At 34.3% G+C, this 12174-nt stretch overlaps 3 protein-coding genes across 3 annotated transcripts; all 3 read right to left on the reverse strand.

Annotated features, from left to right (window-relative positions):
- Window positions 1-575: 575 nt before the first annotated feature.
- Window positions 576-2796, reverse strand: LOC139770380 (odorant receptor 10-like). The gene is made up of 5 exons (XM_071702285.1): window positions 1917-2796; window positions 1605-1704; window positions 1363-1473; window positions 1067-1222; window positions 576-958 (listed from the first exon to the last, which is right to left on the reverse strand). Exons 1-5 carry the CDS (start codon window positions 2762-2764, stop codon window positions 908-910), a joined length of 1266 nt encoding a protein of 421 aa, XP_071558386.1. The 5' UTR covers window positions 2765-2796; the 3' UTR covers window positions 576-907.
- A 1180-nt stretch (window positions 2797-3976) lies between these two features.
- On the reverse strand, window positions 3977-6547 carry LOC139770182 (odorant receptor 4-like). The gene is made up of 5 exons (XM_071701957.1): window positions 5217-6547; window positions 4941-5040; window positions 4634-4744; window positions 4242-4397; window positions 3977-4030 (listed from the first exon to the last, which is right to left on the reverse strand). Exons 1-5 carry the CDS (start codon window positions 6110-6112, stop codon window positions 3977-3979), a joined length of 1317 nt encoding a protein of 438 aa, XP_071558058.1. The 5' UTR covers window positions 6113-6547.
- Window positions 6548-7104: 557 nt separating this feature from the next.
- On the reverse strand, window positions 7105-9994 carry LOC139772404 (odorant receptor 4-like). The gene is made up of 5 exons (XM_071706086.1): window positions 8619-9994; window positions 8354-8453; window positions 8169-8279; window positions 7826-7981; window positions 7105-7597 (listed from the first exon to the last, which is right to left on the reverse strand). Exons 1-5 carry the CDS (start codon window positions 9392-9394, stop codon window positions 7544-7546), a joined length of 1197 nt encoding a protein of 398 aa, XP_071562187.1. The 5' UTR covers window positions 9395-9994; the 3' UTR covers window positions 7105-7543.
- Between the last annotated feature and the right edge of the window lie 2180 nt (window positions 9995-12174).

A 12174-nucleotide genomic window follows, 5' to 3' on the forward strand; every position in this document is an offset into this window, starting at 1 on the left:
CTTAACTTAGCTAGTTACGAAGAACGAACATTGACTGACAATTTATGTGTTCTATATACGATACTTTAATCTGTTCGCGTATTACAATCACGCGCAATTGTTAACGGATGTACAACAGCATTGTTTTTGTACATACGTGATTGATAAATATAAAATTACATGTTCAGTTATTTCTCTTAGGCCGGTATTCATAGTCGGTTCTTATATTTAAGACCATCTTAAGTACAATCTTAAGATGTCATTAACCAATCACAGAGCCGTATTAGCATCTTAAAATATTACTTAAGACGGTCTTGAGATAAGATCTGATTATGAATACCGGCCTTAATATCTACTAAATGCTTGTGTTCATCTTGCAATGAAATGAAAATACTGATTATATAGAGAGATAAAATAGTAACTGCATAACTTTATTAATAACTAAACTGCTTTCTATGAAATTTTAATATGGTTAAACCGCACTAAGAAACAAAAATTTGTACACACATTTTTATATAGATAAATGAAAAATAAATCAGTAGAATCAAGAGTTATACAACGTCGTTTGAATATGATCATAAACATTTGTAAATGTATTCAATGTTTTATTTGGAAAGGAGATATTTGAAGAACAAAAACATTATTTTACATTACTACTTCAATTCTCTAATTACAGATTTTTATTGCTACTATTTCATCTATATATTTACAACTAGCTCAAACTATCCGGCGTTACTCAGGATTATCACAAAGTATTAAAGGGATAAAATATCAGGGGAAGAGGTATTCATCAGCAGCATATATTTTCCGCTGGGTTCTGGAGAGTAACTATGCAAAATTTGGTCCAGATCGGTCAAAGGGTTTAGCTGTTATTAGGGAACATACAGATAGACGTTCTAGTCTATATATCACGATTAATTCTTTAAGTTTAGTCAAGTGATCGAAGAAGATTTAAATATGTAACGGACATTTTAACGACCTAAAATAAATGTATATGTGATTATTAATTGCTCTTCCTCCCCGCAGGAATTTCTATGCTACAAGTTTTATTATTAGATAAGTTTAGAAGAATGCTTATGTCACTTACGTTGCCGAACATTCTGTGGGATAGATCAATGACATTTCCCGCTTTAAGTTTTAATGGATTTTCAGAAACGACTATAAGTAAAATCAGCGTTCGTGCTTTTGCATTCGGAAGATGGTGCCATTCCAAAGTGCATGCTGTTAATGCTACTTTTTCTCCCTAATTTTTATTAATTAATTACAAGCGTCAGTAATGCAAACGAAAAAAAATAACATTCCGCTAATGTTCCGTTTCATTATTTTCCACATATTTTACGGTTATTATTGTCTCCGACGATGAACAACAATTCGACTACATACCTGCTCGATGACTTGCTCGCCCATGTAGGAATAGATAAATACGTTGAAACAGAACATTGTTAATGCAACAATGTATGAGCACAGTCGAACAATATTAAAATTTTCCCATTCCTGTAAATTGAACAATCTTATTAATTCTTTTTTACAGAACACGCGACACAACGTATTTTGCTACGCGACGTTTAATTATCTACTCTTATATTTCGCTTAAAATTCTTTGTTACGTAAATATTTCTGCGCACCATCATCATGTAATAACCCGCGAGGCATATCAGCAAGGTTGATCCCATGACTTCTATTAAATTTGGATACTGTGTGGTATTCTGCACCAATTGTAAGAAACTAAAATGCATGCCGAGAAAACTATGAAAATCGTGTTTAACAAAAGTTATTAGTTGCTAATCCAATATTTCTTCGATAACTGATGACACGTTACCCATTTTGCGTAGAACCTATCGCGTATTATGCTCTGACATAGTCTCTAGTGAAGTTAGAATTATATTAAAGAATCAGCGAATAGACCCCGTCATCATTGTACGCAAGAAAGAACTCACTTTCTTATTTTAATTTGATGCTCCACGATAGTGGCCAACTTCTTGTTCAAGTTTTCCGGTCGACTCTCATTCACGAAATCATTCATTAACGTTATGAGTATGTCCGACTGCACGCAAAAGTGCATCGCGCAAAATGTCACGAAACTAAAGGTTGCCACCGTGATCGTGTACTTAATAAATCCCGTGCAAAATTGCATGAGATATACGATTTCGTAAACGGGAGTACGCTGAACGTCAAATATAACGAGGTGGGCCGCGCACGGCAATGGTCTGATCGTGACATTCTGAGGAGTAACGATCTTCCCCAGCGACAAAGGCGTGATCATTCGGAAACCCACGCCGGTAAGATATGCAAATAGTGCGCACATCACAATCAGACGTTTGCCAGTTCTGACTTTGTCGATCATCGCGATGCGATCGCTTGGATTGACGACGTTTCGCCAGTCTTCGTCGACCAGCATTAGACAGTTTCGTACTTGATTCTTGTTAATTAGCAGGTAGCCGTATTTAATTATTCCTACTAACGAGTATATCGTGCAGCCCACGACTTTCAGCCTCAAACGAATGTCCGTCAGTATCATGAACATATAGAGTACAGTCGAGATTGTCTCGCACAAGATAAGACCGATACACACAAAGGCCAGCGTGACTCTCTCTATCAGCTCCAGATGAATGGAATTCGTGCGCGCGAATGGCCATATGCCTAACATGCGAAAGAAGAAGCGATTCATCGCGAAAGCGTTCTCTATGTCGCGTTCATAATACTTGTTTGCAAACATTTTGAGAGATGGATTGATTTTACAATTCCTTATACGAAGTCTTTTTACTTTATAGCACGATGATATCATGCAGCATGGAAACACTTCTGTAACGCACGATACTGATGCGAACCGTGTCTGTTTGTCACTGATCGCAGCAGCGTACAGTATCCTTCGCTGAGTACAAACGTAATTCATAATTCACGTGCGCCTGCGTATCAAGGGGATTGAAAAGCCACGTCAAGCAGATGGCTAATATATGCGTAGAGAAACTTTCGAAGAGGTTGCGTGCAGATCTATTTGATTTTCCCTCATGGGGAAAGGAACAAAAAGTTTTTTCCTGCAAGCTAGGAAAAAGTCAACGTTTCGTAAAGAAAACTTATAATAGCAATACAAGCAAAACGCTGTTCTTGACTTGGCAGAGTATCCGTGGAAAAGTAACAGTAATTTACCACGTCACTATATCTCAAACAATATTGTTTGTTGATTATATCATTGTGACTATCTTTATATCTTTTATTAAAATATACAGTGAAATTAGATGCTAAGAGTTACAGTGGTCCGTACGTATAGAATAATATTTGATGCGTGCCATGCTAATGCTCTGGAGATTTTAACACCGCGGTCGGACTTCCACGTGCGATAAAGATTTCGGAGCAAAATAGAATAAAGCTTATTGCACACAGCTCATTTATATCATATACTGAAATGCTGCTTGATACTTTAAATCAAGAAAAGTTATGCAATCGATGATATTGGAACATATTCAAACACAGATCACGTCGTATTTTTTGCACACATATTGCAATGTTACCGATGCAACTAACTTAGCTAGTTACTAAGAACTAACGTTGACTGACAATTTATGTCTTCTAGTTACATCATATGATACTTCAATCTGCTCGCGTACTACAATCACGTGCAATAGTTACCGGATATAAAGCAACATTGTTTTCGTATATATGTGATTGATAAATATAAAATTATATGCTTGGTTATTGCTTAATTTTTACTGGATGCCTTTATTCATCTTGCAATGAAATAATCATATGGTTTATATAGAATGACAAAATAGTGATTGCATAACTTAATTAATGATTGAGCTGCTTTCTATAAAATTTTAATGTACAGTTAAACCGTACTAAAAAACAAAAATCCTTCACGCACGTTTCTATATAATAAAAATATATAAAAACCAAGAATATATTTAAGCAAACTATGTATATACATCATACCAAGCTTTGTTATCTCTATGATGAATTCGTAGTCGTAGTTTCAAGTTGAATATTATAGCAGAACCATTCATTTAGTTAGATTTAGAAGCATGTTGAAATACGTAAGAGTTGTCTTCACGACCTAAAAAACGAGCATAATATCTCGCAGTTATTTTCTAATTATTTCGTTATGATTTCTTTCACCTAGTACAATAGATTGATTAAGAAGAGTTCTTTGATTGATCCATTATGACGATAATAATACCCAATGGATAACGTTATTAATTGTATTGTTAGTTTTTGTGCTGATTTCCGAAAAAAATAAACGAATGCTTTTGAACATAAATTCTTACATCGCCATATGTCTTAAATGATAGATCCATGATCTTGCCAGCAGTGATCTTGACGGGCATATTTGACATGATTACTATAAGGATGATCCCCCGTGCTTCCTTATTCGGAAGACGATACCACTCGAGCACGCAAGATGTTCTAGCTACTTTTTCTGCCTGTTATTAATATTATAGTACTCATGAAGCAAAATTTTCATAGATTTAAACATCGCTTTAAGAACATTATAGAAACTTTTCCAACAATATCTGCTCAAGTACTGTCTTGTATTGAAAAACAAATAGCATTATCATATATTATATACACTATAAATATAACATATATTATTACTGCATAATATAATTCTTTCCTGCAAATAATAACACACCAATAATAACACACAATAATAACACACCTGAACGGTAAGTTGTTCACCAGTGTAACAAAACATAAACATATTTATCATCATGGATATAACTGATGTGAAGTAAGAACACATAGCCATCGTATTACTATTTTCCCATTCCTATAAATGTTACATTATTGAAAGAAACATCTCTTTTTGTTTGCTTCCCACATAGCATGCATATCAAAAAGACGTCCAGAAGATATCCCGAAGATATATTTAGGAGATAGGATATCTTCGGGATATCTTCTGGACGTCTTTTTGATATGCATGCTATGTGGGTTATTGAATTTTTCGAGTATATATAATTACGAACCATTATTATAAAATATCCTAAAAGGCACGCTAGGATCGTGCATCCCGTCAATTCTATTAGACACGCTTGTTGTAAAGTATTCTCTACCAATTGTAAAAAACTGAAATGTCGATGATACTAAATCAACACATTCCGGAAATGAGAAAATGAGAAAATTAACTACATTCTGCATATATATAATGTTAATTACAGAATAATTAATTATTACTGACGTTGAGTTAATTAATAAAAAGTCTTTAATAAAAAGGGCTTTAATAAAAAGTCCCAGACTCTTACCTTCGAATTCTTAACTGATGTGCAACCATTTTAGCTAGCTTCCTATTCACTTCTTGTTTCTCTTGCCATTGCTTCTCGACGAGATTTCTCATCAGATACACCAAGATCTGCAACTGGCCGCAGGCGTGCATCACAAAGACAGCACCAAGGCCACATAAACCTGTCGCTATCGAGGTAGTAACTAACCCGGATAATATCTGTATTGCAAAGATAAATTCATAAATGGGGCTGACTTGTGCATTGAGGGAAAAAAAGTAAGCCGGGCAGGGCAGCGGTCTGATCGTGATATTTTGCGCAGTGACGATCTTTCCCTTGGCAAACGGCAGGATCAATCGAAAGGAGAGCCCGCTGCTGTACAGGAAAACAGCGCAAAGTGTGACCAAACGTCTTCCGATCTTCGCGGACTCGATCATCGCGTCTCGTGATCTCGCGCTGGTAACTGTCTTATAATCTTCCTCGATGTGCTTCAAACAACGTATGATATCTCTTTCGTGAAAAACCATACTGCTGTATTTACTACCGGCCATGAAACCGTAGAGAAGCAGAGGGATCGTTCGAACCCTGATGCGTGTTCTCGTCTCAATCAACCAAAAACAGAGACCCGGAATAAGTACGGAATAAAGAAGAATGTTACAGATCGAGATCAAGATGTATTTCCAAATTGTTTCGCCGGTAGATCTTCTCCTGTTATACACCGGCCAGACTCCGAGTACGCTCAGAACGTGTCGCGTCAAATGTGTGATAAAAATCACGTCGTCTTTATAATGCTCGGTGATCAGCATTCTTTTGTCAACCATTCTTCTGTGTAATCTGTATGCAAGCTGGATGGCGACTGATCGCTGCGAATAAGAACTATCAATAAAGTAAATTCGTTGCTCGCTTGCGCTTGCGCGCATTAAGGATTAAAACGTTGCGTGAAAGAAAGAGTTCGGAAGCAGGAGAGTTTTCAAGTCAAACTGTTCACCGAGGGTCAGGACTACTTTTTTCTACGAATATATCATTCCCATTCGTCAACGTGTACATTTTTTTCAAACAACTAAGAATAGTCGATTGAATTCATCTTTTCTTCCTGTATTAAATCCTGTACGCCGGTTTTAATCAAGTTTTCCGATTCTCTGGCAAGTAATCACTTTTGATTGTACTGAAGTCTCTGTTACAACTTGCAACTGAAAAGCTACATTAGAAAGTTTCGAAGAGATTGCATGCAAACGTTTCTGACTTTTCTCTTTCGTAAAGGATAAATAGTTTTTCTGTTGGAAGCAATGAAATTATTTTCGTTTTATAAGATTTTACTGATAATAGCAATATATAAGCAAAGCGCTACTTTTTATTTAGCAGCGTAACTGTGGAAAAATAATTCTAATTATCACGCAATTATATTTCAAGCAATAAACTGATGTATTTTTACTATCATCAGGATCATTCTCTCGATTAAAATGTATAGTAGATTTAGTAAGGGTGACAGTTCTCCATTTAAGATAATAGTTGACCGCGTGCCATGCTAGTGTTTTGGAGATTTTAATACCGCGTGAGATGGTTTTCCAAGTGCAGTAATAGTTACGAAGCAAAGTAGAATATTTCTTATTGTACGACTCATTTCCATCATATTACATTGAATAGCTGCATGATATTTTAAAAATAGAAATATTATGCAACTAACTATATAAGGATATATTCAAATAAAAATCAGGTGATATATTTTATGCTTATCGTCTGATTTTTGTATTTTTCGCATGCTTACGTTACGTACGATGCAATGTTATCCATACAATATGTAGTTTAGATTGTGGTTTTGAAGAGTAAATTTTAATTGATAATTAATGTGTTATAGCTCGAGTTACATCATACGATACTTTGACCCGCCCGTGAGATATAATCGCACATCAGATTAATTTTTAAAGCAGCATTAGTTTTATATATATGTATACATATGTGATTGATAAATGTGAAATTATATTTTCGATTATTTCTAAATTTCTACTGGGTGCTCTTCTTCATCTCGTGAAGCGAAATGTAGAAACAGTTTACATAAAAAGATAAAATAATAACTGCATAAGTTAATTAATTATTAATCTGCATTCTATGAAACTTTAATGTATAGTTTTTTCGTGTTGAAAAACAAAAATTTCTTACGCACACTTCTATATAGAGGAAATTTTATATATTTATCGATATTATATATTTAAATATAAATATATGTATATCATACCATGCTTTTATATTGGACACATCTATCACGAGCATACACGATACGCGTACGTATAGCCATTATGATGCGTTTGTAGTCATAATTCCGACGAGAAAGTGAAGATGGAGATCAGAAATGTTCAGTCAACTACCTTTAAAAGCATATTCAAATATGTCACAGCTGTCTTCACAACCTGTAAAACACAAGCATAATATCCTGCAATTATTTACATACTATTTCATCCATTAGGTTTGTTAAAATTGGCACGAGAGATTCATTAAGAAAGTCGTACTTGATTCATGTATGTGTGGGTGTCTATTATATTACAAAGATAAATATAATCACACTCCATAATGTATTTAATTCTAGTGTTGCTGATTCCTGAAAAAATGAATTAATACTTTTGGACACATGTTCTTACATCGCCATATGTCTTGAATGATAGATCCATGATATTCCCAGCAGTGATCTTCATGGGCAAGTTCGACATGATTACTACAAGCACGATCCCACGCGCTTGCTTGGTGGGAAGACGATACCATTCGAGCACGCAAGATGTTTTAGCTACTTTTTCTGCCTGTTATTAATATTATTTATTAATATCATGAAATTCATGAAGCAAAATTTCCGCAGATATAAACATCGCTTTAAGAATACTACAGAACGATTTCCAGCAATATCTTCTCAAGTACTATCTTGTAAGACGCGCGCGTAAAACGAAGCATTATCATGTATTATTATTTACTATACTGTACGTATAGTACCTGAACGGTAAGTTGTTCACCAGTGTAACAAAACAAGAACACATTTATCATCTCGGATGTAATTGATGAGAAGTAGGAGCACATAGCTATCGTATTACTATTTTCCCATTCCTATAAATGTTACATTTTTGAACATTACTTTTTGTTCCGTATATTGAATTTTTCGAGTGTATAAAATTACAAACCATTATTATAAAATATCCTAAAAGGCACACTACCATCGTACCTCCCATCAATTTTATTAGACACGCTTGTTGCAATGTATTTTCTACCAATCGTAAAAAACTGAAATGTCGATGGTATTGAATCAACACATTCAGGAAATAAAAAAATAAAATTAACTACATTCCGCATGTATATGATGTTAATTACCGATTAGCAAATAATCAAGTATTACAGACGTTGAATTACTGATGGTTCTAATAAAAACTAAAAGTTCCAGACTTTTACCTTCGAATTCTTATTTGATGTTCGATTATTTTAGCCAGCTTCTTATCCACTTCCCGTTTCTCTTGCCATTGCTCCTCGAGATTTATCATCAGATCCGCCAGAATTTTCAGCTGGCCACAGGCGTGCATCACGAAGACGGCCGCGAGGCCACATAAACCTGTCGTTATCGAGTAAGTAACTATCCCGGATAATATCTGTATTGCAAAGATAAACTCGTAAGTGGGGCTGACTTGTATGTCAAAGAAATAAAAGTAAGCCGGGCAAGGCAAAGGCCTGATCGTGATATTTTGTGGAGTGACGATTTTTCCCCTGGCAAACGGCAAGATCAATCGAAAGGAGAGTCCGCTGCCGTACATGAAGACCGCGCAAAGTATGACCAGTCGTCTTCCGATTTTCGTGGTGTCGATCATCGTATTTCGTGCTTTCACGCTGGTAACTGTTTTATAATCTTCCTCGATGTGCTTCAAACAACGTATGATATCTCTTTCGTGTAAAACCATACTACTATATTTACTACCGGCCATGAAACCGTAGAGAAGCAGAGGGATCGTTCGAAGCCTGATACGTGTTCTCTTCTCAATCAACCAAAAACAGAGACCCGGAATAAGTACGGAATAAAGAAGAATGTTACAGATCGAGATCAAGATGTATTTCCAAATTGTTTCGCCGGTAGATCTTCTCCTATTATACACCGGCCAGACTCCGAGTACGCTCAGAACATGTCGCGTCAAATGTGTGATAAAAATCACGTCTTTATAATGCTCGTTGATCAGCATTCTTTTTTGTCGATCTTGTGTGAAACCTCTACGCAAGCTGGATGGCGACTGATCGCTGCGAATAAGAACTGTCAACAAAGTAAATTCGTTGCCCGCTTGCGCTTGCGCGCATTAAGGATTAAAATGTTGCGTGAAAAAAAGAGTTTGGAAGCAGGAGTGTTTCCAAGTCAAACTGTTCACCGAGGGTCAGGATTGCTTTCCACGAATTGCGCTTCTATTCGTCAACGTGTACATTTTTTTCAAGCAGCTAAGAATAGTCTGTTGGCTTCAACGTTTCTTCCTGTATTAAAACTTATGATTACATCTGTTGGACGTTGACCGCCAGCAATAGTTTCGATTACATAGTACAGTGATACTCCGACTTGCTTAGAGAACAATATATATAACATCTATCATTGTATTTCCGATATGACGATTTTGTTGTGTTTCTAATTTGATTCTGAGGACGTTGATAAATTAAATAAAGATAAAATATATTTATATTTGTGTATAGTGTATACGGTGCCGCGGTATTATATTCTGCGACAACTACTTGTAATAGGGAAAACTTGTTAAACCTGTAATTGCGCGAATATCTAAAAATAAAAGTGTTAAACCGTTTCCGAGAAGAGTGTTGTTCCGACATTAATTAAACTTTCAGATTCTTTGGAAAATAATTGCTTTTTACTGCACTGAAGTCTCTGTTAAACTTGCAATTGAAAAGCCACATCAATCGGATGGATAATATATGCACAGAAACTTTCGAAGGAATCGCACGCAAATATATTTGTGATTTTCCCCCTTCGTAAAGAACATGAAGTTTTCCTGTTGGAAGCAATGAATGGGTTAACTTTTTGTAATAAAAACTTATTGATAATAGCCACTGGTGTATCCTAGGGAAAGTTTTGAAGTTAAACCCTTTTGTTCCAAATTAAAAAAAATTAGTTTTGCTGGAGCTGTTTCAAAACTCTAAGAAAGTGATGCATTAAAAGTTAAAGCAGGACTGGAAGTTTCTCCACGTCCTCGTCATTGTGATCTTAGAGTAAAAGCTAAGCGTGCATGATACTAAGAAAAATATCAAATCAAATAATTTTTCCGAAACCCTTCAGACATCCACTAGTGCATAATAGCAATGTATCAACAGAATTCTGTTATTGATTAGGCAGAGTATCTGTGGAAATATAACTGTAGTCATCGTACAATTTTATTTTAAACAATAAATAATATATTTTGTTGCTTATCATCATGATTATTTTTTCGATAAAAATGTACGGTGCATTTACATAGTAAGAGTTACAGCACTCAAAATACATTGCTTACTGTATAGCTTATTTCTGTTCTATAATATTGAAATCCTGTTTGCTACTTTGCGAGAAAAATTATGCAATTAATTATATAAAAAAATAATCAAATCAAGATCACGTCGTACATATATTGTATATCGCGTCGAATTATTGTATTTTTCACATGCTTATGTTACCGATATGCTGTTTAGATTGTAGTTTCGAAAAATGTTGATCAATAGTTAATGTGTAATAACTCTAATTATATACGATATTTCGATTTGTTTGTAAATTACAGTCGTACACCGAAATCAACAAGCTTATAAAGCACCAAATAATTTCGCATATATATGATTGATAAATATGAAGTTATATTTCTAGTTTTCTTAGTTTTTACTGGATAGTTGTATTCATTTCGTATAATTGCAGTTTATATAAAATATAAATTAGTAATTACATAATTTAATTAATTATCAAACTGCACTTTATGAAATTTTCATACATGTATATAATTTTACCGTACTGAAAAACAAAAATTTTTTACGCACACTTCTATATATAGATGAAATTTTATATATTTATCGAGCATATATTTAAATATAGGTGTATGTACATCATACCATGCTTCTATATTGGACACATCTATATCACGAGCATACACGATACGTGTACGTATAGGCATTATGATGCGTTTGTAGTCATAATTCCGACGAGAAGGTGAAGATGGATTATAATAATTGCGTTACAATATTAATTTTTTTAGGCTTCCATTTCCATTAAATAGTTACTTTATAACTGTAAAAGTCACAACAAAATTTCTGTTTGTAATTTGACAATTTTGAAAATTAAAATATTATATAATAAGTACATTTTCAGTACTACATCCGCTCATTTATTAAACAAGAAGTTAAATTAAGCAATTTAATTAAATTATTAATATTAAATATTAATAAGATATTTGTATTTACATTTATCAAAATAAAAAATAAGTTCAATTATAAAATAAATATTAATAATTGGACTTATTAAAAATAAAATAATTAAATCAAATTAAAAAATTAAATAATAAAAACTAAATATTAAACACAGAAAGTAAAAAAGTTTTTATATATAGGCACCTATATATACAAGCATTATACTAATTATAATTGTGTTCAGCACAAAAAGCTGCTGTGCAACTGCAGTTGTAAAATTCGTGAATTTGATTGGTGTATTACTCTTAATTTCGGCCAAAATTAAAAGCATACACCAATCACATTCACAAATTTTACAACAATTGCAAAGTAGTTTTCTCTGCTGAACACAGCTTTTTATTACTTGCGTTATATGTATGAGCCATTTGCTGCGCGTGCGCAAACAATCCGGCAACCGAGCAACGACTTGAATATTTCGTTGAGCGCCGACGGCGCCAAACAGCAGTGCTGCAATTGGATATAAGTCCGCGATCGGAACTTCGAACGGCTGTTAATAGGCTAAAATAAGTTAGAGAAAAACGTAAGTCGCGAAAGGTTATATATT

This window comes from Temnothorax nylanderi, unplaced genomic scaffold (assembly GCF_030848795.1).
Source record: "Temnothorax nylanderi isolate EJ_2023f unplaced genomic scaffold, tnyl_v1.0 TNYL_tig0003_pilon, whole genome shotgun sequence".
NCBI lineage: Eukaryota > Metazoa > Arthropoda > Insecta > Hymenoptera > Formicidae > Temnothorax > Temnothorax nylanderi.

Coding starts and splice junctions, on each gene's coding strand:
- LOC139770380 (XM_071702285.1), bottom strand. CDS start 2,764: ATGATATCATCGTGCTATAAAGTAAAAAGACTTCGTATAAGGAATTGT. Junction 1,223..1,362: donor GCGAGCAAGTCATCGAGCAG/GTATGTAGTCGA, acceptor AATAAAAATTAG/GGAGAAAAAGTAGCATTAAC. Junction 959..1,066: donor CCCACAGAATGTTCGGCAAC/GTAAGTGACATA, acceptor CATTTATTTTAG/GTCGTTAAAATGTCCGTTAC.
- LOC139770182 (XM_071701957.1), bottom strand. CDS start 6,112: ATGCGCGCAAGCGCAAGCGAGCAACGAATTTACTTTATTGATAGTTCT. Junction 4,745..4,940: donor TAGGATATTTTATAATAATG/GTTCGTAATTAT, acceptor TAACATTTATAG/GAATGGGAAAATAGTAATAC. Junction 4,398..4,633: donor GTGAACAACTTACCGTTCAG/GTGTGTTATTAT, acceptor TATTAATAACAG/GCAGAAAAAGTAGCTAGAAC.
- LOC139772404 (XM_071706086.1), bottom strand. CDS start 9,394: ATGCTGATCAACGAGCATTATAAAGACGTGATTTTTATCACACATTTG. Junction 8,280..8,353: donor TAGGATATTTTATAATAATG/GTTTGTAATTTT, acceptor TAACATTTATAG/GAATGGGAAAATAGTAATAC. Junction 7,598..7,825: donor CATTCAAGACATATGGCGAT/GTAAGAACATGT, acceptor TGTGTTTTACAG/GTTGTGAAGACAGCTGTGAC.